Consider the following 21542-nt stretch of genomic DNA (forward strand, 5'->3'; position numbering starts at 1 on the left):
CTGGGCATAGGAGGAAAGACAATCTAGACACTTCCCTTGTCCTCTTGAGATGACCACCTAATAGAGCAATGATGGAAAAAACAGAGACAGAATACTGTTACATGGAGAGAGCATTAGAGAGTCCTAAGTCATGTGCTGTGTGAGGTCCCAGGGAGAAGGGACTCCCAACCATGAGGAGCAGACAAAGGAAAGCTGGGACTCGGGTTGGACTTTAATAGATGGATAGGAATTGGGCAAGTGAAGAAGACAGAGGCATGGAAGATGTCCTGAGCCATTTAGGGTGTATTCAGAATGGAGGCAGAGATTCGTTCACTTGCACTGGAGCAAAGCGTGTGTGAAACAAAGAAATCAAGCAGGAAAGGTAAAGTGGGATCAAAATGTAAAAGGCCTTGGATGCCAGACACAGGAATTTTGGAGGCAGTAGGGAGCCAGTGAAGATTGTTGAGTTTAGAAGTCTGGAGTGATCAGTTCTATTGATAAGGGAGATGCTTCTTGGGAGTGGTCTAAAGGATGGTTTGTTGGTATGGGGGGGGCGGGCAGAGCAGGGTGGAGCCAAGCTGAGAGTTGTAAGGATGCAAGTGATAAACCAGCCTGGTGGTGATGAGGACCTCCATTAGGGCAGTGACAAATGGAACAGAGAAGTGAGAAGTATGATTGTGGAAGTACCTTGCAGGGGGGAAATGAGGAAAAGGGGATCAACAATAACCCCAAAGTTCCCCAAAGTCCTCTTCTCCCTCTTCCCCTTATTAAAATTCAAATTTCCTCAGGGTCTGGATGTTTAACCACCATATGGAAAAACAACTGATTAAGAGGCAGGCAAGCATGGCCTACTGGTGAGAGAGAGTGAAAGACTTGGAATAAGACCGAAGTTTAAATATTACCTTGAACACTTACTAGTTGTGGGGCCCTGGGCAAGTCACCTTGTACTTCAGTTTCTCCATCTTTAATCATGAGAGAGTTGAACTCAAGGACTTCTTTAGTTCCCTCCTAATTCTAAATCTATAATCCTACGACTAGACCAAGACACACTGAAGTGTAATAATGATGATAATAAACCACCATTTATGTGACACCTGGCAGCTTACAAAGGCTTTATTTGAGATAGGTAGGGCCAGTGTTACTATCCCCATTTTACAGAGGAGAAAACTGAGATGCAGAGAAGGTCCCCACACCAACCTTTAAACCTAGGTTTCCTAATTCTTTTCACACCCAGACTTTCTCAGACTGAATAACTAATAGTTTAATGTGTCAACCCCTTTCTAGGGTGTTGTATTTTAAGAGAGAGGTTTGGTAACCCAATAAACCAAACTCTAGAAGGACGGAAACTAAGCCTTATCTTGGTACGTCCCCCAGGCCTGCGTAATGTTTATTTCATGGGTGAATGAATGAATGAATGATACTACTGTAGGGTTTCAGTTAGTGTGGCAGGCTCATGGGCCTTCACCCTCCCCTTTGGTTTTCTCCTGGGTTTCACCCCTAGCACTTCCAGCTGAAGATCTTGGTCACTGGGGAACAAGGCAAGAGTTGCCGGGGGACCCTGACGGTGGAGATTCTGCCCAATCCCTCCAACAAGGTCTCCTTCGGGTAGGAAATCCTCCTCTCTCTGGGTGTAGGGTTGAGTCCTGCATCCTGGGGAAGAGAAAGGAATGTGGACCAAGCTGCAGCTCCAGGAGCAGCTCCTCTTTAGCATCCTGCCTTGACTGTCCTTACTCATACTTTCTCCTAGGAGCCCCCAGGACCAATTTTCTAGTCTGGGCATTTGGAGGCATGGGTGTGGGAGGGAGACATTGTGGTACAATGGAAAGAGTCTCAATTCGGGAGTCAGAGGCCCTTGGTTCAAATCTTCCTCCTGAAGCCTGTTACCTGTATTACCTTGAGCCTCTTGACCATCTGTAAATGGGGTGGGGTAAGGGAGAGATTGGACTAGGTAGCCTCGGGGGATCCATTCTAGCTTTAGACTACAATCGTATGATTCCTTCTACCGGAGTTCCAGACAGGAGGTAGAAAAAAGACCTTGCACATAGTAGGCAGCTAAAAAAATGTATATTGCATTTTAAATGGTCTTATTAAGAAAAAGAGACTGGCATTCCATTTCATTCCCAACAATATTTATTTCCAAATTTCTTAAGGATTAAAAATATCCAAAAGTTGAATGGATGTGTTCTGGTGTGAGTGAGTTCCTTATTCCCGAGGTCTTTATATCATAATCTAGATGACCACTTGTCAGGGAAGTTGTCTCTTAGCTTCCAATGTAAGCCCTCTCTGGTCCGTCTTTCATACTGCTGTCTGGGAAACCTTCCCTTGCCTACTGAATGAAGCATAAACTCCTCGTTCTGGCATTCACAACCATTCCAATCTAACTTATTGGTCTTACTGGTCCAGATCTATGTCATTCTACTCTCTTTCTCCAAGCCCAACTAGACCACTCTGGGTTCCCCATTCTCACTCTCTCCTCTGAGGAAGTGCAGAGAGGTAAGGAGGGGGGTGGGATTTGTGCGACCTTGGAGATCAGTCACAGGATCACACAGGTTCCCAGATTTAGAGATGAAAGGAATTTTGAGGACCATTTCTTCCAACTCCTCCATTTTACAGAGGAGGAAACCAAAACCCAGGAAAGTAAGTGTCCTCATTCCTCCGAACCTCTGTCTCCTCCTCTGTACAATGGGAGTTATAATACTTTCATAATTTCATCCAAAGGGTTATTATAAATAAGTGAGATAAGACATTTAATGAATATTGTAGGTTACATATAAATACCTTTGTCTGTGTTGTCCCAGAATGCCTCAGATGAATTTCTCCCCACCTGCCCCGCCCGGGGCCCTGTTTCCTTACATTAAACCCTTCTCTTTCTTTAAAACTTACATAATGTACTGTCTCAGGAAACTTTCCTTGATACTCCAGGTAAAAGAGTTTTCTCCCTTCTCCAACTTCTCATAGCATTCTCCCTGGACTTACCCTTTCTTTGTAAGCCTCCTATTCTCCCTTGTAGCGTTTATGTTTGGGTCCATATGAATGAATGAATTATAAAGCATTTATTAAGCACTTTATCCACCATGCTACTGTTTCTCATTGAGAATTGAGTGTTGTAGAGGAGACACCTGTTCAGGTAGGTTTTGGACTAAGTAACTTCTGAAGTCCTTTCTGACTCTGAGATTATTTGACCTGTGATTCCAAATGTAGACTGTGTCCAGTTCTGGCCTGAATCTCAAAGGATTGCCTAGCAATAGCCTCCTCTCTCTTTCTCATCTGGTTACTCTGCTCAGATGGAAGTGAGGGCAATGTTAGGGAAAAGATCTGTAAATGGGAGGGTACTTAGATTTGTTGGGTATATAGGATTCAATTCCAGACCTTCAACATCTCTGAAGACCTAGAGGCTGGTGGAGTGGTTGGCCAGGTCCGAGGCAATGGCAGCCGTGTTCGATATGAGATCACTGAGCCTGTCCCTTGCCCCTTATACTCCATCCATTCTGGTGAGCCTCTGTGGGTATGGGGAAGGTTTAGGGGTGGGCCTGGACAAAGGTGGCCAGGGCAGGGGGGAGAAGGGTGGGGATGTGTGCTCTGGGCTGGGCCATAGGTTCACTCCTCCCTACCTGTCCGCACAGTGGATGGACTGATACGGACCACAGCTCCTCTGGATCTAAGGCGGAACCCTGGGGCTGCAGTCACGAAGTTACAAGTGAAGGCCTACGATTCATTTCAGCCCTCGATTAGTGCCCAGCTCAGCGTCACCATCAATGTGCAGCCCACCAACACCTGGGCCCCTTACTGCACCCCCGCTTCGCTAGTGTGAGTTATCAGCAGCCAGATGCTGCCCTTCTGGATGCCTCTCCTCAGATGAAACCCCCACCACCCGGAGCCCACCAAGCCTGGTCCCCAAGAAAGCTGAGGCTTCTTGATTGGCTGAAAACGAGCCCATGATTCTAGAATAAACCAAGGAGCTCCGTCCACAGAGTCCAGAGCCATCCTTCCCAGTTCAGGGCAGGTATGGATGACCAGGACAGGCTAGGCCTGGGAGAATTTTAGAACAGAATAGTTTAGATCCTCCTAGTTGAGAATTGGCAGATTTCCTGTGTCTGTATTTCCAACGACTTCTCCTGGTATGGATTTCTGAATTTGTACACTCTTTCTTTTCTATATAAATGCTAGAAAACTCATTGTTACTGCTGCAGCTGTATATCTGTCTATCTATTTATTATTAGCCAGGGTAGAGAAAGGAAAGGGAATGTATGTGCTAGCACAGTACCTCATAAATAGTAGACTTGTTGATCAACTAACTGATTGATAGGAAAGGGAGTTGGGAGAACCATAGAAGGAAGAGGAGGGGGTACAGGAATAAGTGATTAGAAGTGAGGAAGAGAAAAATCTCTGAACCAAGGAGTCAAGTTTTCTGAGAGACCAGAAAGGTCCTTGGAGAAACGGCTGTATGGGTTCAGGGAGCAGGGAAATTTTTTAAATTGTGAAATGAAGAGGAAAAGGACTGAAGGAAACATCCCTGGGATGGGGTCTGAGAGGAGTGGGTCTCATCAGAAATAGGCAGAGGGTCAGGTAGGCCTAAGGTTCAGCACAGAGGTCTCTCTCCTCCTTCAAGGTGTTTGTCCCTTAGTGGGGACTCCCACCCAGGACTGGAGCTTAGAGCTTTTCAGAGTAGAATGGAGTTGGGAAATTTTGTTTGTCCTTTTGCTTGGCCTTTGAAATGTCCTTATCAAACAAGCATAGAATGCTAGAGTTGCCAAGGGTCTTGGAGATCATCCCATTCAACTCATCCTTTCCCCCCACCCCTCATGATGAGAAAACCAAGAACCAGAGAGATTTGTCTGTGATCACACAACTGGTCTTCCCACTCCAAATCAAAGCTTTCTCCAGTGTACCAGCATTATCTTCCCCCCAAAATCTCTTATTTTGGTTCTTAACATCATCCCCATATCTTTCCAATAGCATGCAAGTCTCAGAGACCATCCCCATGGGTAGCATCCTGATGACTCTGGACTGCTCTGATCCAGACTCCAGCAGCAGCACCTTTCATTATCAGCTCCAGCACCACAATGAGACCAAGTCAAAACACAGTTTCCACCTGCAGGGTCCGGTCCTTCAGGTGCCACCCTGACCTCACGCCTGACCCAGAGGCTTTCTAGACACCACCAGGAGGGGATGCCAACCCTGGGAATCCATTTCTAGAATGGACAGCCTTGGACCTGATACAGTGGCCAAGGGCTAAGGATTTCTACCAAGGCTTGGCCCTGTGACTTGCTGTGGGGACAGTGAAGAGCTGGGTGGTTTTTTATATAGTCCTTTCCCAAACACTTTCCTATCCATTCGATCTTCACAAGTTTATGTAGTAAGGACAGGAAAGAGAGAGATTATTTATCCTATTGAACCTCTCTAATATCCTTATTAGGCATTATGAGGTATTAGAATTATCTGTGTTTGTGTTTTATACTCTTGTATATATTCCAAAGAGCTTGGGATGGGGTCTTCTCCAAATTCTTTTTCTCATAAAAAATGATAATCAATTAAATTCTGTTATCTCCCTAGCTCCTAGCCCAGCGTTCTATGCACAGGGAGTGCTTCATGATTTGGTTCAATGAGTAAATGAGGAAAATGAAATACAGATAGGTTAGATCATTTCACCAAGGTCACACCATTCAATTTGTCTAACGACAAATGTTTATTGCAAATCTGTGTTCAAGTCTTGGTTCTGTTTGTATTGTGGGTGATACCAATATTTTGGTAGAGAGAAACCGTGATTGGCCTGCGTCCTGGGAACTACCATAGCAGTTAGGAAGCTCAGTGGGTAGCGAGGCAGACTGGAAGGCAGGAAGACTCAGATTCACATCCTCCCTAATCCTTCCCAATTATGTGACCCAATTCAAGTTATTTAAACTCTCTCAGCTTCAGTTTCCTCATCTGTAAAATGAAAATAATAATATTATTGAGTAGTTGTGAAAATCAAGTGAGTTATCACATGTAAAGTGCTTTGTAAACCTTAATGTACTGTATAAATGTGAGGTGTTATTAATTTGACTCAGTATTGGGGTGACTATTTTTATGGGAATGCCAAAGGGTGAAGGATCTACAGTGAGGGGCTTAGAGGGTGGGTGGTTCCCCTGAGTGCTGCTATGTGGGAACCTCTCTTTCAGCCTTTTTCACCCAGGAGAATTCCCCTAGAATACAAAACCTTCTCCTGAATTTGGGGTGGCATCAGCCCTGTTCATCACTCAAACCCTGATCAATCCTATTCAGTGTCTGAGACTCTTTCTGTTTGGCAGGTGAACAGTACACTAGACTATGACTCGTCTGCACCCAATGTTCAGTACAGGGCCACCATCTTGGTGACTGATAGCGGCCAGCCGCCCCAAACCAGTGAGTCCTGTGGGTCCTGGGCTTCATTCAACTTCTTACTTTCCTAGGATTAGAGTCTTTCAGGATCCAGGTTTTTCCTCAGCTTCTTCCCCATAGCCTACCTCAGAGTCCTAGATTTCTTGTTTCTCGTGCACCAGTGGCCTTGTTTTGCCTTGTTGGAATCTCTAGTTAGGTTGCTTGCTACACATTGTTACCTTTTAGAAGGATCTCATCTAGCCCTTTAGTCCAGAAACTGCCTGAGGATGGGCACAATGTCTCTCAAACTCACGACTCCTAAAGGGCAAGAGTTTTCAGCCCTTAGTTCCTGGAGGGCAGGGATCCCATCTCTCCCTCGTTTCAGATGTTCCCCAAGGAAAAAGATTTGAATGGAGGCTTCCCAAAAGTAGGTGACTGATCACCTCAATGTAGGTATTTCCTGCAGGTGAGGCTGTCATTCCAGTCTTTAGTATGGCATCTAGGTGCTGCTGCACACAGTGGGAAATTGGGGGAAATGGTCTGAATTTTCTCCCGGTTTCTTCCTTACCCTCCCACCCCACCCTACCCACAGGCAAAGTGCCAGTGCTTGTGACAGTGACACCAGTGAATGAGTATTCTCCGATCTGTCCTGCTCACACATTCTTTGTCAGAGAAGATGCTTCGCGTGGTACTCTGATTGGCACCGTCCTTGGCTCAGACCGTGACCATCCACCCAACAGCATTGAGTACCACATTTCAGACTCATCGGCCAGCTTCTATATTGACCCTCACAGTGGTACCTACCTTCTACCATAAGTTTAAGAAAACTTGCCCTTTTCCCTTAAATTGTAGCTTCTTAACTTGGGCTCCATAACTTGGTTTTGTTTTTTTGTTTTTAATTTTGCAAGCTATATTTCCATGTATTCTGAGAAGGGGGCTTTACTTTGCCAAAAGTATCCAAACATAAATAAGGTTAAGAGCCCCTTTAGGACATCTCCTAGTTTCTCTCGTTATCACCAGTCCCTATTCTGTGTGAGGTGAAACTATAATTCCCAGTTCTCTAGCACTTTAAGGGTTAAAAAGCACATTTCCTCATAAGAATGCTTAGAAGCAGGAAATTTCAGATTCCTGGGCTTTTTGAAAGCTCTTCATCAAAGCTTTCATTCATTATCTCTATTTTGCAAATGTAGGAACTGAGGCTTAGAAAGGTTAAGTGATCTATCTCTAATCATACAGATAGTAAGTGTTGGGGCCAGAGCTCGAATCCAAGACTTTCGATTCTAAATATAGTCTTTTCTCCATCATACCCCAAAGCCTCTGAGACAGAGGTCCTGGGAGGCAACTTGGAATTGGGCTTGGAATCAGGGTTTGGGAAGTTGAGGAGGCCAAATTTCAATATCAGGCAAACTCTATCTTCGAGCTTCACTGGACTATGAAAAACAGAAGACATACATGCTGGTGATCTTTCTGACTGATCGAGACCAGGACCAGGATTCTACACATCGCCGCTCTGGCTCCTGCACCATCACCATTGAGGTTCAGGTAAACTTTGCCCCTCTCCTGGTCTGCTGGCCATGCCCTGTGTTAGAATTCTGACCCTCCCTGGGCCTCAGTATCCTCATCTGTGAAATAAGGAAGTTGTACTAGATGGCCCCTGAGGTCACTTGCACCTCTAAATCTATGGTCTTATTCTAATCCCTTCCCCTCAGCTGGTGTCCCTTTCTGGTGCTGACAACCCCATTGTTCCAGCAGGATCATGAGGAAAATATTTTATAGCCTTTAAGATGCTCTATTAGTATAAATAATCTCTTCCCTCCTTATGCAGAGTTTTCCCCTGAGCTCTGGGCTTGGGAGTCCCCCTCACAATATCCCTGACAGATCTCCCCTGCCCCTTTTTGTTTAACTTGGAGAAAGGGGTCTGTCATTTCCAGAAAAGAGCTAGAATGTAGGCTTCTGTGATCTGAAACTTTTCCCCGAGTCAGGAAGGAGGACCCTGAACCCGCTTCTATCTTGTTGTAGAATGTGAATGACCATGTCCCAGAATGTGAGCCCCCATTCCAAGAGCTCACCATCTCTTCTGCCCCAAGCATCAATACAGAGGTGACGAGGTTGATGTGCTCAGACAGCGATGTGCCAGAGCAAGCCCCAGGAGCATTCTCTTTCACCATTGTTGGAGGTAAGGGATGGTGGCTTGGGACTGGAAGCCTCTGGATCTGGGTTGAGAGGGATGGTTTTAGAGAAAGCTGAGTATAATGGAACAGAATTGTTCTGGTGTCTGGGTACCAGGAAATGTGCTGGGGCAAGCAAGAAAGGCTTCCTTAAATCAACTTTTAAAGACAAATTCATTTGCAGAAGGAGATCCCAGGGAAAGGTCTTATACCTTGAGCAGCAAGGTCCCTTACAGTGAGAAGACCCTAGGACAGTGACCTTCATGCTCCTAATGGGGAGGCTAGGACTAGTATTTCAAGTAGGGTATGGAAAAGCATTGGGTTCTCACCTCAGATGGTTCCTGTGGGTTTTTATCCCAATTGGTTGGTCTTTGTGTGAGCTCCTGATTCTTGCATGTGCAGATTCCATGTTCAAAGTCTCAGAGCTGGTGAATAGCCAACCCTACCTTGAGTAGGGTGCTCCCCACAAATTCATGGTCCCTGACCCAAATGGGTATCGTCCTGGAGGAGAGTAGGCCCATCCCTCAGAGATTTTAACCTGCCCCTCTGCCACAGAAAGAGATATGTTGGGACTGGGGTAGGTGGTAGAGGATGCAGAGTGCAGGAGTGGGAAAAAGTAGAGCTGCAGTCATCTCTCTTAACCCACCCCTTCCCATGCAGCAAGAAATTTCCAATGCTGAGCTTTTGGCAGATGATGGGTAGGCCAGTAGGTCCCAGGACAGAGGCATGGTAGAGATTCATCTGTTGAGAGTGGGAACTTACATTCTAATGGGGAAAGAAGAAGAAGAAGAAGAAGAAGAAGAGAGAGAGAAAGAGAGAGAGAAGAGATGATAATGTAGACCCATTTTATGACTTTCCTTGGTAGGAAACAGCAATGGAAGGTTCTACATGAGGAACAATATTCTATTCCACAACATCTTTTCCTTCAAGCCTGATGGGCTCTTGGACCCCCACACTTATGAGCTCTTGGTCCGTGTGACTGACAAAGGACCTACCCTACCCCTCTTCAGCACCACAGCCATCATCATTGTTCATGTGGTTCCCTGGATGACCACCGTGCCCACCACCAGCACAAAACCTCTGATGGTGAGGCTCCCCTCTCTCAACATGGGGCAGCCAAGGCAGACTCTCTCTCCTGGTTTTCCCTCTCTTGCCTTGCCAATTTCTTAAAGCTTTGCCTGATTCCTCCTGGGCATGTCCACCTCTCATTTCAGATTTCCTCACCCACACCCTTGCTAGTGACTAGAATTGAGGACTACTGGGCTCCGGAAGCTTGGTTTGTGGTTGTCTTAACAGTGACTGGAGTTCTCCTATTTGCTATGTTGGTCTGGCTCCTTTGCAGATGGCCTGGAAGGTAAATGACTATAATATCCCCCATTTTGTACATATGGTATGCTTATGAAAAGGTTAAAACAAGGAGTATAAAAGATGTCATCACAGACATGAGTAATTGTAAAAAGAATTGGGTGGGTCATAGAGCAAGAGGGAGGAGGAATGGCCAGCAGATACCCCAAGTACTTTGCTGTTCTCCTTGGAATATTCAAAGCACCTCTGGAAGTCTTCCAGTATGTAGCATAACTTTTGGATAGGTAACTTTTGGAGGACTTATGGAGAGCCATGGACAAGAATCCCACCAAAAGAGGTGAGTAGGGGTGGCGAGCTGCCTCAATGGAGGGAGTGGGAGTGCTTATCTCGATGAGATAATGAATATATCAAAGTCAAAATTATCACCTAGGATGTAATGACTTCAAGCCCCAGGTCACTGGAAAGGAGCCATCTGAGAAAGTCTTCTTTGACATCAGAAGTCGAATAACCAGTCAAGCCCCTATGTGGGCGCCTTATGCCAGTTACTATTATGGGTGTATTCAAAAGAAACAAAAGCATGGTCTCTGAACTGTAGGGACTTATCATCAAAGAGGGGGTAGGACATGATCAAAACTTAAGAATACTGATTAAGAACACGCTTTGACGAATCTGTGCTCTCACCAGCGTGCTTGATTCTTTCAATAGAAAAGAATATATCATAATCTGTCCTCATGTTCTCATTCTGTGAAATTTTTGTCCATATCTTTAAGAAGGATCTGTCTAAAAGGAAGTTAGGTCTTCCTTTGCTTCTTTTAATGTCTTCTAGATACCTGTATTCAAGCTGTTTATAATCTTTCTCTTTTTTAAAAAAGTAATCCTTTTTTTTTCTTGAGGGAGGAAGGCAAGGCAAGTGGGGTTAAGTGACTTGCTCAAGGTCACACAGCTATCAAGTGTGTCAAGTGTCTAAGGTCACATTTGAACTCAGGTCCTCCTGGCTCTACGGCCAGTGCTCTACTCACTGCTCCTATAGCCGAGATGAATGGGGGCCCCTAAATAAGTAATCCTTTAAAAAATTTTAATTCTGTACTGCTATCTTTTGTTTTTATGTCTCCATTTCTGTATATTTCCCTCCTACCTTCACTACTGAAAGCTGTCCTTTATAACAGATAATGAAAAAAGGAAAAAAAAGCCATTAAAACAATGCATCAACGAAGAGAACATTCAGTGTTATAACATGCCCTTCGTTCCCAACCTCTACAAAGAAGAGAGAGAAGTGCATCTTCTCATCTTTCCCTTTGGTCCAAGCTCAAGCATTCTAACATCACTTGTTACTATTTCACTGGTTCTTTCCCTTTACATCGTGGAGTCGTTGTGAATTCCGTTTTCCTGGTTCTGCTTAGTTCACTTGACATCAGTTCATCAGTCTTCTGTGCTTCTCTGAATTTTTAGTATCTGTTATTCTTTCTAGTACAATAAATGCTCCATTACATGCATGTGCCACAATATATTTATATCCATTCTTCAGTCGATGGTCATCTACTTTGTTGTTTCCATATCTTGAATACTGCAAAACAACACAAAGTGGTGTTATTAATATTTCGGTATACGTGGGGCCTTTCAGTCTTTTTCTGACTCCTTGGGGTATATATCTAGTAATGGAATTTGGGGGCCAGTCACTTTTTTCAGCATAATTCCAGCTTATTTTCTAGAATGATTGGACCATCTATTTCTCTTTCTCTCAACATAAGACTTTTCTACCTCTTTTTCTAGTCACATGTGTCTTCCAAGATGCCTCCCTGGACCTAATCCAGTGCCTTGCTTATTGCTTAATGAATGTTTCTTGAATTGAAATCCAGTACCTTTTATACCAATTCTCATGTACAAGTCATCGTTGGTAACATGCCGCATTCTATTTAACAACAGTCATGGGTCCTTCCATTGCCCTTTAGGGCTCCTGACATTTTAATTATTCTGAGATTATGGTTCCCAGAAGCCCATGATTCATAGCATTACAGCATTCCTGGGAGAGTTTTGGCCTTAAAAAGGGAGCTTTTGCAGTTTGATCTCTCACTATTTAGGTACTCTGCCTAGGACTATGCTTGTTCATGCTGGCTGACATCTTTTTGATCATGTTCGTTCTTAAGTCAGGGCAGTGCCATTGATGACTCAAGAAATCTAGCCAAAAAAAAAAATGTCAACAAGTACAAATCAGCGTGATGCCAGCTGAGAGCCAGGTTGAATCGTGCTGAAGAGCTCATCACTCAGTACATCCCTGAGCCTTTTGGACTGTGCCCTTTCACCATTTGTGAAAGTTGTGTGCCCCCAGAGTCATAATGGAAGCTATCTATGGGGTAACTTGGTGACTTGGTATTCTTGGAGAGAAAAAGAGGATGGGGAAAGAAGCTCACCCATCTGGATCTCCCTTCCGGATGGCTCAGAGCATTAAAAAATGTCAAGAATTTCAAGACAGTTTGTTCCTTTATTTCTCTCTACTTTCTTGGTCTCTCCTACTCCCTTTCTAAATTAAGTGATTATATCAAGTTCCTTTCTCTCCGGTTAAGAAGTTTAGGTCCCTTGGGAAGAAGGCTGATGCCCTGCAAATCCTCCAAAGCCAGGTCAAGTAGAGGATGAAATAAGCTGGATCTTAGGACTAGAAGCTCAGTCAAGAGGTGAATCCCAGGACCAGACAGGAAAAGTGAAATATAAAGAGAGTGAGGTGACTCAGGCTCTGTCCTGTTTCTTAGTTCATGAAGCTGAGATGAACTTCCAGAGAGATTCTTGAGCATTTTTAGCAACTAACTTAGGGCTAAGACTCAGTACTAGCTCTGTGACATTAAGCTGTATCATTTACAAAGAAAGGTGAATGTCAGATTGCAGCTCTTAAAATGACAGCTTCATTGCTTATCTGGCCTCAGGGTAGCCGTCCTTTCAGCTACAAGTACAGGGGACAAGGAGCAGGCCCTGGCAGTTGGGCTGTACAACTGTCAGCCTATAGAAGCAAGGTCAGAAGCTTTGAAGAGAGCAGCTGAAATTCCCATCTCCACAACAAAGAACAAACAGGCAGCTTAGGGAAGAGCTGAAGCCAAAATTTCTGTCTAGTTTACTTCTAGAGGCAGCATGGTATAATTGAAAGACTCTTGGAGTCAGATTCTGAGAAGCTTGGTTCAAACCCCAGTTCTTCTATTTACTACCTACTTAAATCAGTTCATTTCTCTTTGGCCTCTTGTTTCCTCATCGGAAAAGTGTTGGGCTGGACAAGACAGCTTCTAAGTTTCCTCCTAGTTTTAGCTCCAATGAACCTCATCTATCTTGTGAATCATTATGTCTCTCTTATCTCTCCCATAACCGTTTTTCTTTCTGCCCCTTCTGTTCTCCATCTTCTCCTTTCTTTTTTCTCCCTCCTCTTTATCCCCTTTTATCTAATTCCTTGACCTTTATTACTCACACTGCCAGCTACTCTACAATCAGATGAGAATATAACAATCTATAGAGTGTATTTAACGTGGTGCCACCTTTTCGTGACTTTGGAGATCACAAACCTTAGAGAAGTAGATAAGGATTTGTGGACGGTGTGAAGCAGGACATTACCATAATGTACATAGAGCTTAGCATGAGCCCTGCCACTGGTAGAAAGCCTAATACAGTAAATACATCAGAAAAATACTGATGTCTCTGAATATGGAAAACAGAGCAACAGTAAAGAACTTGCTCAGCTCATGTGCATATATTGAGCAGTCAACAAACATTTATTCAGGACCTACTGTGGACCAAGCACCATGCCCAATGCTGGGGATTGAAAAAAAGAAACAATTTCTTCTTTCAGGGAACTTACATCCTATTAGGGAAATATCATGTACACATATATCAGGCAATCAATCAAATCAAGAAGCATGTATCAAGTGATTATAGTATGCTAGCATTAGGGTGGAATGAGAAAGCTTTTTGCAGAAGACTGGTATGAGGAGAGAGTTGTAGCAGGAAGACCAAACAAGTCAATTGCAATAGTCCAGACATGAGGTCATGAAAGCCTATACCAGGCAGTGTCAGAGGAGAGAAGGAACCTATGTGAAAGATGCCACAAGGGTAGATTTGACAGGACTTGGCAAAAGAATGGATATGGAGGATGAGATAGAGTGAGGAGCTGAGGATGACTCCTGGGTCATGAGGCTGGGTGTTTGGGAGAATGCTGCTTCCCATCACAATAATTGGGAAGAACTTGGGAAGAAGGAAGGTTTTGGGAGATAGATCATGAGTTCAGTTGTTTACATGTTGAGTTTAAGATAACAATGTGAGATGCCCACCAGGCAGCTGGAGGTGTGAGACTGGAGGTCAGGAGAAAAGTTAAGTCTAGATAAATAGATCTGAAAATCATTTTCATAGAGATGATCATTAAGACCATTGAAGCTGATGAGATCATCTAGTGAAATGATATAGAAGGAGAAGAGCAGAGGGTCCAGGACAGAAGTCTGTGAGATATCCATAGTTATAGGGCATAATCTAGAACAATATCTGTCAAAGGAGACTGAGAAAGAGTAGCTAGCAAGGCAGAAGGAGAATTACAAAAACTGAGGGAAGAAAGAATCAAGGAGAAGAGGGTAATCGACAATACCAAAGGCTGCAGAGATGTCAGAAGGATAAGGACTGAGAAAAGGCTTGCCAGTCAAGAGCTCATTGGTAATGATAGAGCAGTTTCAGTTGAATGATGAGATCAAAAGCAACGCTGCAAAAAATTAAGATGAAAGTCAGAGAAAAGGAAATAGAAGCACTGATTGTTGATGACTTTCTTAAGGAGTTAAACTGCCAAAGGGAGGAGAGCTATAGGATGATAGCAGGATGGATAAATGAAGACTTTTTTTGAGGATGGGGAAGACATGGGTGGTTTGAGGAGCAGTGAAAAGGTTTTGGAAAAGTCACTGTGGTGAGTGAGCTAGTGAATCAATCAGGGAAGTGGAAAAGAATCGTATCCCTATGGCAAGGGCTCGGTTGAGACAATGCAACAGAAATTTGTAGCAGTCCCAGTTAGCACAATGTTGTGCTTTTCTCCAACTTCATTCATCAGTCATGGCAGTGGATGGCAGGAGTAATCCAAAGGCTTGGCAGGGGCAGGGCACAACTGATGATAGCAAAAGGGGGAGAAGGAACTTGAGAGCTGAAGACAGGGTAGAGTTGTACTGGTTCATCAAGGGGTCAAGGTGGGGAAGGGAAGAAAGTATGGCTTTAGTACAGGGGTGATAGCCTGGAAAAAAACTGATAGGTAAAGGGATTAGAAATCATAGGAAGACAAAGTACAGGGTTAGGGGTTGTAAGGCAGGTAGAATTATAAAAGGTTATGATCCTATTCAAGAATTTCAGGTTTCATGAACATGGTACTGGAATGTCTATAGGTGATAGCAAAATCAAGGGTTTGACCGCCCTTGCAGGTAGCTTAGGTAGGGTAGAACAGTAGGTCATGGGAAATAAGTAAATTGAGGAACTGGGAAGTTATAGTGTTTGAGGGAGTGTCAACATATATATTTATATGTGTATATGTGTATATATGTATGTATTGAAGTCCCCTAGTGTGAGGCAGGAGGGGAACTGAAGAGGAGAGAAAGACTGTGAGACAGGCAATGAACTCACTGAGGAAAAGAGAAGGTTGTGGAGATCAGTAGATAACAGCTATCAGCATCTTGCTTGGGTGGCAAATATAGATTGAGTCAGCCTCACCAGAGGAGATATTACTGAGGAATGATAAAAGAGGTACAGTCTACAGAGGGTAATAAGGATCAAGGAGTATTCTGACTTCCCCACCAGAGCCAGTGAGTTATGGGTATGAATGAAACTACAATCGGTGCTGGAAAGGATGACCAGGGATGCTATGCCATCAAGAATGTAAGAAGATAGAAGGCACGAGAAAGGAAATTATTTAAACTAAAAGCAAACTTCTTAACTAAGGAACAGGCATTCTAGAGCACACAGTGCAAGAGGTGGGTGGATCTGGAGTGAGTTATTGGGGCAGTGTCAGATCAAGGGGTAGCATTGGGAGAGTAGGAAGTAGGGGACAGGGAACCAATTTTGTACAATGGTTGACAGAGGCTCAGAATCACTGGGATAGGGAGTATGACAGGGTAGGAGTATGCTTACCATTGAGTAATGAGTTCAGGTAGATTATCAGCAATTGGAAAAAATCCTTTGAGGCAGGGAGGTGATTAGACAGCCCAGGACCCTCTCTTGATGGCCAGCCTTGTGGCAGGAGGTCTACCTTACAAAGGAAGGAGGAGCTAAAGATACAGTCCAACACAGAACTCCAGAGTAAGGAAACCACAAGCAGGCAGGCTGGATTCAAACTGATGGTGGAAGAAGGTCAAAGGCAAAGAGCACAGAAGGTCAAGTTGAATCTGGGGCTCCCCAGGACAAATGCAGGCTGGAACTGGATTGGAATGAAGCAGTCCCAGAGGCAAAAAACAGGGTCACAGGTGTCTGGCCAGCTGAATCAGGATGCAGCAGTGTCCCCTGGAGAGTCCCAGAGACAAAAATGGGAGCCTCTGTATACATATAAACAGAAGAAATATTTACATGTAGTAGGAAGAGAGGTGGTCCTGATGCCCCAATTAATGTATTTGTCCTGCCTCCAGTCTGATTGTTGAACTCACAGAAGGGGCAAGTAAAGAAACCACAGTGTTTGTCCTAAATAAAGTACAAAGATATGTCTATGCCCTGTTACCCCTGTAGGATGTGTGAAATTTTCCCTAATGGAACAGAGTTTGCCATTTGGCTAGCTGAATCTTAGCCACACCCCTAGTGGCCTTTAAAAAGCTAGCCTGTGAGCTTTGGACACAGCTAAGGCCAGAGCGCTTTGTAGAATGTGACCTCTGGTAGTTTAGAGGAGAGCCAGCTACTGAAGGAAGAACCCAGCTCTTGAGATGGAATCCATTTTGGCCTTTCCCCTTGTTCCTCTTCCAAATGGAAACAAGGGGTCAGGGAGAAGATTTCTCTCTCCTTTCCACCACCCACTTTTACGGTGGGGCTGCCTCTCCCTGTTGGAGACACTAAACCCAACAAGGAACAGGTCCAGGGATTCAAGGGAACAATCACTAAAGACATTTTCACTGGTAGCAGATAAGATAATTCAAGAGAAAACTAGCCGTGGGATATGAGATTTGAGCCGTGGAGAGGAGTAGGCCCAGGGAGCTTGACTAAGCCACCCGCCTAGCAGAGACCATGCCTAGCAGGGAGGAGCATGAAGACACCATGAGAGGAAATAGATTATCTGGACCCAGCAGAGCCACAGATAGGACTTGCTTTGAACATACGTGATCCCTATGTGTGTGCATACATATTGCCAGTTTACACCGTACGTGCCCACCTTTACTATTGACACTGGGCACGTTTGTGGGAGGCATGCTTCAAGTTTATGGGGAGCACAGTTTTGCAGTTATCCTAGTGTCTATTACATCTTAGTAAATGCCTTTACTTCCAGCTAATTGATTATGCTGGTTACCATATGTAACCATAATGGTGCATACTTGTATGTATATATGTTCCTTTAGCTCATTCCCCCAACTTGCATTCTTACTGACAGATTATATACCCAGAGGAGCAGATGACTGCTTCCTCAGATTCCAAGAATAACTCCTAACTCTATAGCCGCAACCACTATAATTCCTATTAACAATCGTCTAATAAATGTGATTAGTTCTTTTAAAGAATCACTCACACAAGGGTTTTCTTCTCATTTTTCTTTTTTTCAATGGTGGAGGCTGGTGGTGGGAGGGAGAGAAAGTAGATTTCTGCTCATTAAAAAATAGAATTTAATTTCATTTTTAGGAAAGAAAAGGCATTTACCTAAATGACATAACATGAACAATGGTTATAAAGCATTCCCCATGAAAAGATGCATCCTCCCATAAATTCTCACAGAGTCCATGGAAGAGAAAGAGTGGGCAGAAAGTTACCGGATTGCGTTTGTGAAACAGATGTGTAGAGGACACATGGGCAAGGCAACACCCAACTAGAGCATAGCAGGGCCTAGATATCTTTTCTTCCTGTGGTGAGCTCACTTTGAGGCAAGGCGCTACTGTCAATGATCAGTGAGTCACCTCAAGGAGGAGGCACAGTTAGACACCAGTTGCTTGGTAAAAAGATCTGGGGGTGTTGGTGGACTAAAAACTCAATATGAATCAGAGTTTGTGAGGAGGCAGCCAAAGAAGATAATACAATCTTGGAATGAATTAAACAGGGCATGGCTCCCCAAAATAAGAAGGAGATAATGCATTGTGTTCTGCCCTTGTCAGACTTCATCTGGAGTGTTGTGTGTTCAGTTTAAAGACAATGATAAAACCAGTGTCCAGTGGAAGACAACAGTGTGATAAAGGTGTATGTATGATGTATGTAAGTTGGTTGAAAGAACTAGAAATATTTAGCCTAGAGAAAAGAAGATGCTAAGGGGAGAGATGATTGTAGCCTTCAAATGTTTGAATGGCTGTCTTGTGGAGGAAGGATTGGAGGTATTCTGTTTGATCCCAGAGGGCTGAACCAGGAACTATGGGGGAAAGTTTCAATGAGACAATTTAGGCTTGATCAACAACTAGAACTAAGAGGAAAATGGGCTGCTTCATGAGATGGTGGATTTCCTCTTGTTTGGATGTCTTCAGGCAGAGGCTGAATGACTCCTTGTTTGATATTTTATAATGAGGATTCTTTTTGTGTATGAGTTGGACTAGATCAGGTCACTGAAGTGTCCCTTTCAATTATCAAATTATGTGATTCTGAGACATTTCACTGCTAGGCTGGGCTGGCTCTCCACAGAGCAGGATGTCTTGGGTGGATTGATCCACCACTGGACAGAAACAAGTAGGGCTGGTCTATACTTATAGTTTAGGGATTCTGAACCTGGGATCCATGCACAGATTTCAGAGGGCATGTGAACGTGAATAGAAAAAAATTCATTTTTATTTTCTTAATAAATAATTTCTAAATAAAGTCGAGCATTTCCTTGAATTATTTAAAAACATTATGCTCAGAAACTTCACTAGGCTGTAAAAGGTGTCTATGTCGCACACAAAAAGGTGAAGAACTCCTGATTTAGTTATTTACAACCCTGGAAAAAGCTCCAGGGAAAAGTCTCTTAAATAAAGATTTAGTTTCTCCAAAGGAATTGACAAGGTCCCATCTAGAAAAGATACTCAAAGTACAAAGTTGTAGACATCAGATATAGGAAAGCGATTTATTTTATGTACCACAAAAGAAATACTTGAAACAAAAAACACTCATAAGTATACACTGACAAATACTTGCCTCAGTAAGGATGCCATGACAACGTTAGAAATCTGCAGTGCTGCACACTCCAGAGAACATTTTGGGGAATAACACAAAGCAAAGACTGAAAGTCACTGAATTGGATTCTGTCTGACAACTTGCATGATGCAGCACTTACATGATTGTCAGACTAATTTTCTGGACCTCAGAATAACAGGCTTGGCGTTGCTTTTCAAATTTCCATCAGGGCTTCACAGGGCTCTAGGCAATTTTCTAAGATCATAATTTGCAGAAGAGGCTTGGACTTGCATTAGTAGAGAGAGTTTCCTCACTATGCCAATAAGATTATCCCTAACCCTATTTCCTACCCCTATCCCTAATTGTTCGGAATACCCCACCCCACAAACCTGCCACCCCCATCATCCTAAACCTGCCTCTTTTTGTAGCTTCTACTCATTGCTCCTGATTCTGCCCTCTTGGGTCAAATAGAGCTGGTGTAACCAATCTCTCACTTGAAAACTCTTCAAATACTTGAACACATTTCATCATGTCCCCTCTGAGTCTTCTCTAGGCTAAACCACCCCTGTTCCATTACCTGATCTTCATGTGACATGAACTCAAGACTCTTTCAACATCTAGTTACCTCTTTCTGAACATTCTCTAGGTTATCTATAGCTTTCTTAAACCAAGGAAACTAGAACTAAACACAAAACTCCAAGTGAGATCTGATAAAGACAGAGTAAAAAGAGAATTTGGCTTTCTTCTTTCGGGAAGCTGTCTATTTTAGTGCAGTTCAAGATTGCACTAGGTTCTTTGGCTGCCAGATTACATTGTTGATTCATGAAAACTTCAGGTCTTTTTCAGACATGCTGCTATCGATCCATGCTTCCCTTATGCTGAAGTATTCATGAAGCTGATTTTTTTTTTTTTGCCATGCAGGCACTTTTATTCCCATCAGCAATCACTCTATGCCCAACTTTTTTTAAAATTTAATTTAAATTTATTTATTTAAGTTTTCAACATTCATTTCCACAAAATTTTGGGTTCCAAATTTTCTCCCCATTTCTCCCCTCCTCCACCCCAAAACTCTGAGCATTCTAATTACCCCAATCACCAATCTGTCCTCCCTTCTAACATCCCTCCCTTCCCTTATCCACATCTTCTCTTTTGTCCTGAAGGGCAAGATAAATTTCTATACCCCATTGCCTGTATTTCTTATTTCCTAGTTGCAAGAACAATACTCAACAGTTGTTCCTAAAACTTTGAGTTCCAGCTTCTCTTCATCCCTCCCTCCCCACCCATTCCCTTTGGCAAGGCAAGCAACTCAATATAGGCCATATCTGTGTAGTTTTGCAAATTACTTCCATGATAGTCATGTTAAATAAGACTAACTATATTTCCCTCCATTCTATCCTGCCCCCCATTGTTCTATTCTCTCTTTTGATCCTACCCCTCCCCAAGATTGCTCCCTCCTCCCACAGCCCTCCCTTCCATCATTCCCCTCATCCTGCTTATCCCCTTATCCCCCACTTTCCTGTATTGTAAGATAGGTTTTCATACCAAAATAAGTGTGCATTTTATTCCTTCCTTTAGTTAAATGTGATGAGAGTAAGCTTCATGTTTTTTTCTCTCACCTCCCCCCTTTTTCCCTCCACTGAAAAGTCTTTTACTTGTCTCTTTTATGAGAGATAATTTGCCCCATTCCGTTTCTCCCTTTCTCCTCCCAATATATTTCTCTCTCACTGCTTAATTTCATTTTTTTAGGGTATGATCCCTTCCTATTCAATTCACCCTGTGCTCTCTGTCTCTCTCTCTGTGTGTCTATGTGTATGTGTGTGTGTGTGTGTGTGTGTGTGTGTGTGTGTGTGTGTGTGTGTAATCCCACCGACTAGCCAGATACTGAGAAAAGTTTCAAGAGTTACAAATATTGTCTTTCCATGTAGGAATGTAAACAGTTCAACTTTAGTAAGTCCCTTATGACTTCTCTTTGCTGTTTACCTTTTCATGCTTCTCTTCATTCCTGTGTTAGAAAGTCAAATTTTCTTTTCAGCTCTGGTCTTTTCATCAAGAATGCTTGAAAGTCCTCTATTTCATTGAAAGACCATTTTTTCCCCTGGAGTATTATACTCAGTTTTGCTGGGTAGGTGATTCTTGGTTTTAGTCCTAGTTCCTTTGACTTCTGGAATATCATATTCCAAGGCCTGTGATCCCTTAATGTAGAAGCTGCTAGATCTTGTGTTACCCTGATTGTATTTCCACAATACTTGAATTGTTTCTTTTTAGCTGCTTGCAATATTTTCTCCTTGACCAGGGAACTCTGGAATTTGGCCACAATGTTCCTAGGAGTTTCTCTTTTAGGATCTCTTTCAGGAGGTGATCAGTGGATTCTTTCAATATTTATTTTGCCCCCTGGTTCTAGAATATCAGGGCAGTTTTCCTTGATAATTTCATGAAAGATGATGTCTAGGCTCTTCTTTTGATCATGGCTTTCAAGTAGTCCCATAATTTTTGAATTGT

The 21542-nt window shown here is 43.3% G+C and overlaps 1 protein-coding gene across 3 annotated transcripts in view; it reads left to right on the top strand.

Annotated features, from left to right (window-relative positions):
• Positions 1 to 21542, top strand: part of CDHR4 (cadherin related family member 4) — a 39917-nt gene that overhangs the window by 8662 nt on the left and 9713 nt on the right. For all 3 annotated transcript variants that reach the window (XM_072650839.1, XM_072650831.1, XM_072650847.1), the window contains exons 7-16: positions 1481 to 1584; positions 3334 to 3470; positions 3603 to 3786; positions 4936 to 5092; positions 6267 to 6360; positions 6908 to 7111; positions 7718 to 7857; positions 8335 to 8491; positions 9349 to 9569; positions 9698 to 9837. In XM_072650839.1, the coding sequence (XP_072506940.1) occupies positions 1481 to 1584; positions 3334 to 3470; positions 3603 to 3786; positions 4936 to 5092; positions 6267 to 6360; positions 6908 to 7111; positions 7718 to 7857; positions 8335 to 8491; positions 9349 to 9569; positions 9698 to 9837 (1538 nt within the window). The remainder of the gene's footprint in view (positions 1 to 1480; positions 1585 to 3333; positions 3471 to 3602; positions 3787 to 4935; positions 5093 to 6266; positions 6361 to 6907; positions 7112 to 7717; positions 7858 to 8334; positions 8492 to 9348; positions 9570 to 9697; positions 9838 to 21542) is intronic.

Source organism: Notamacropus eugenii, chromosome 1 (genome assembly GCF_028372415.1).
Source record: "Notamacropus eugenii isolate mMacEug1 chromosome 1, mMacEug1.pri_v2, whole genome shotgun sequence".
Classification (NCBI taxonomy): Eukaryota; Metazoa; Chordata; class Mammalia; order Diprotodontia; family Macropodidae; genus Notamacropus; species Notamacropus eugenii.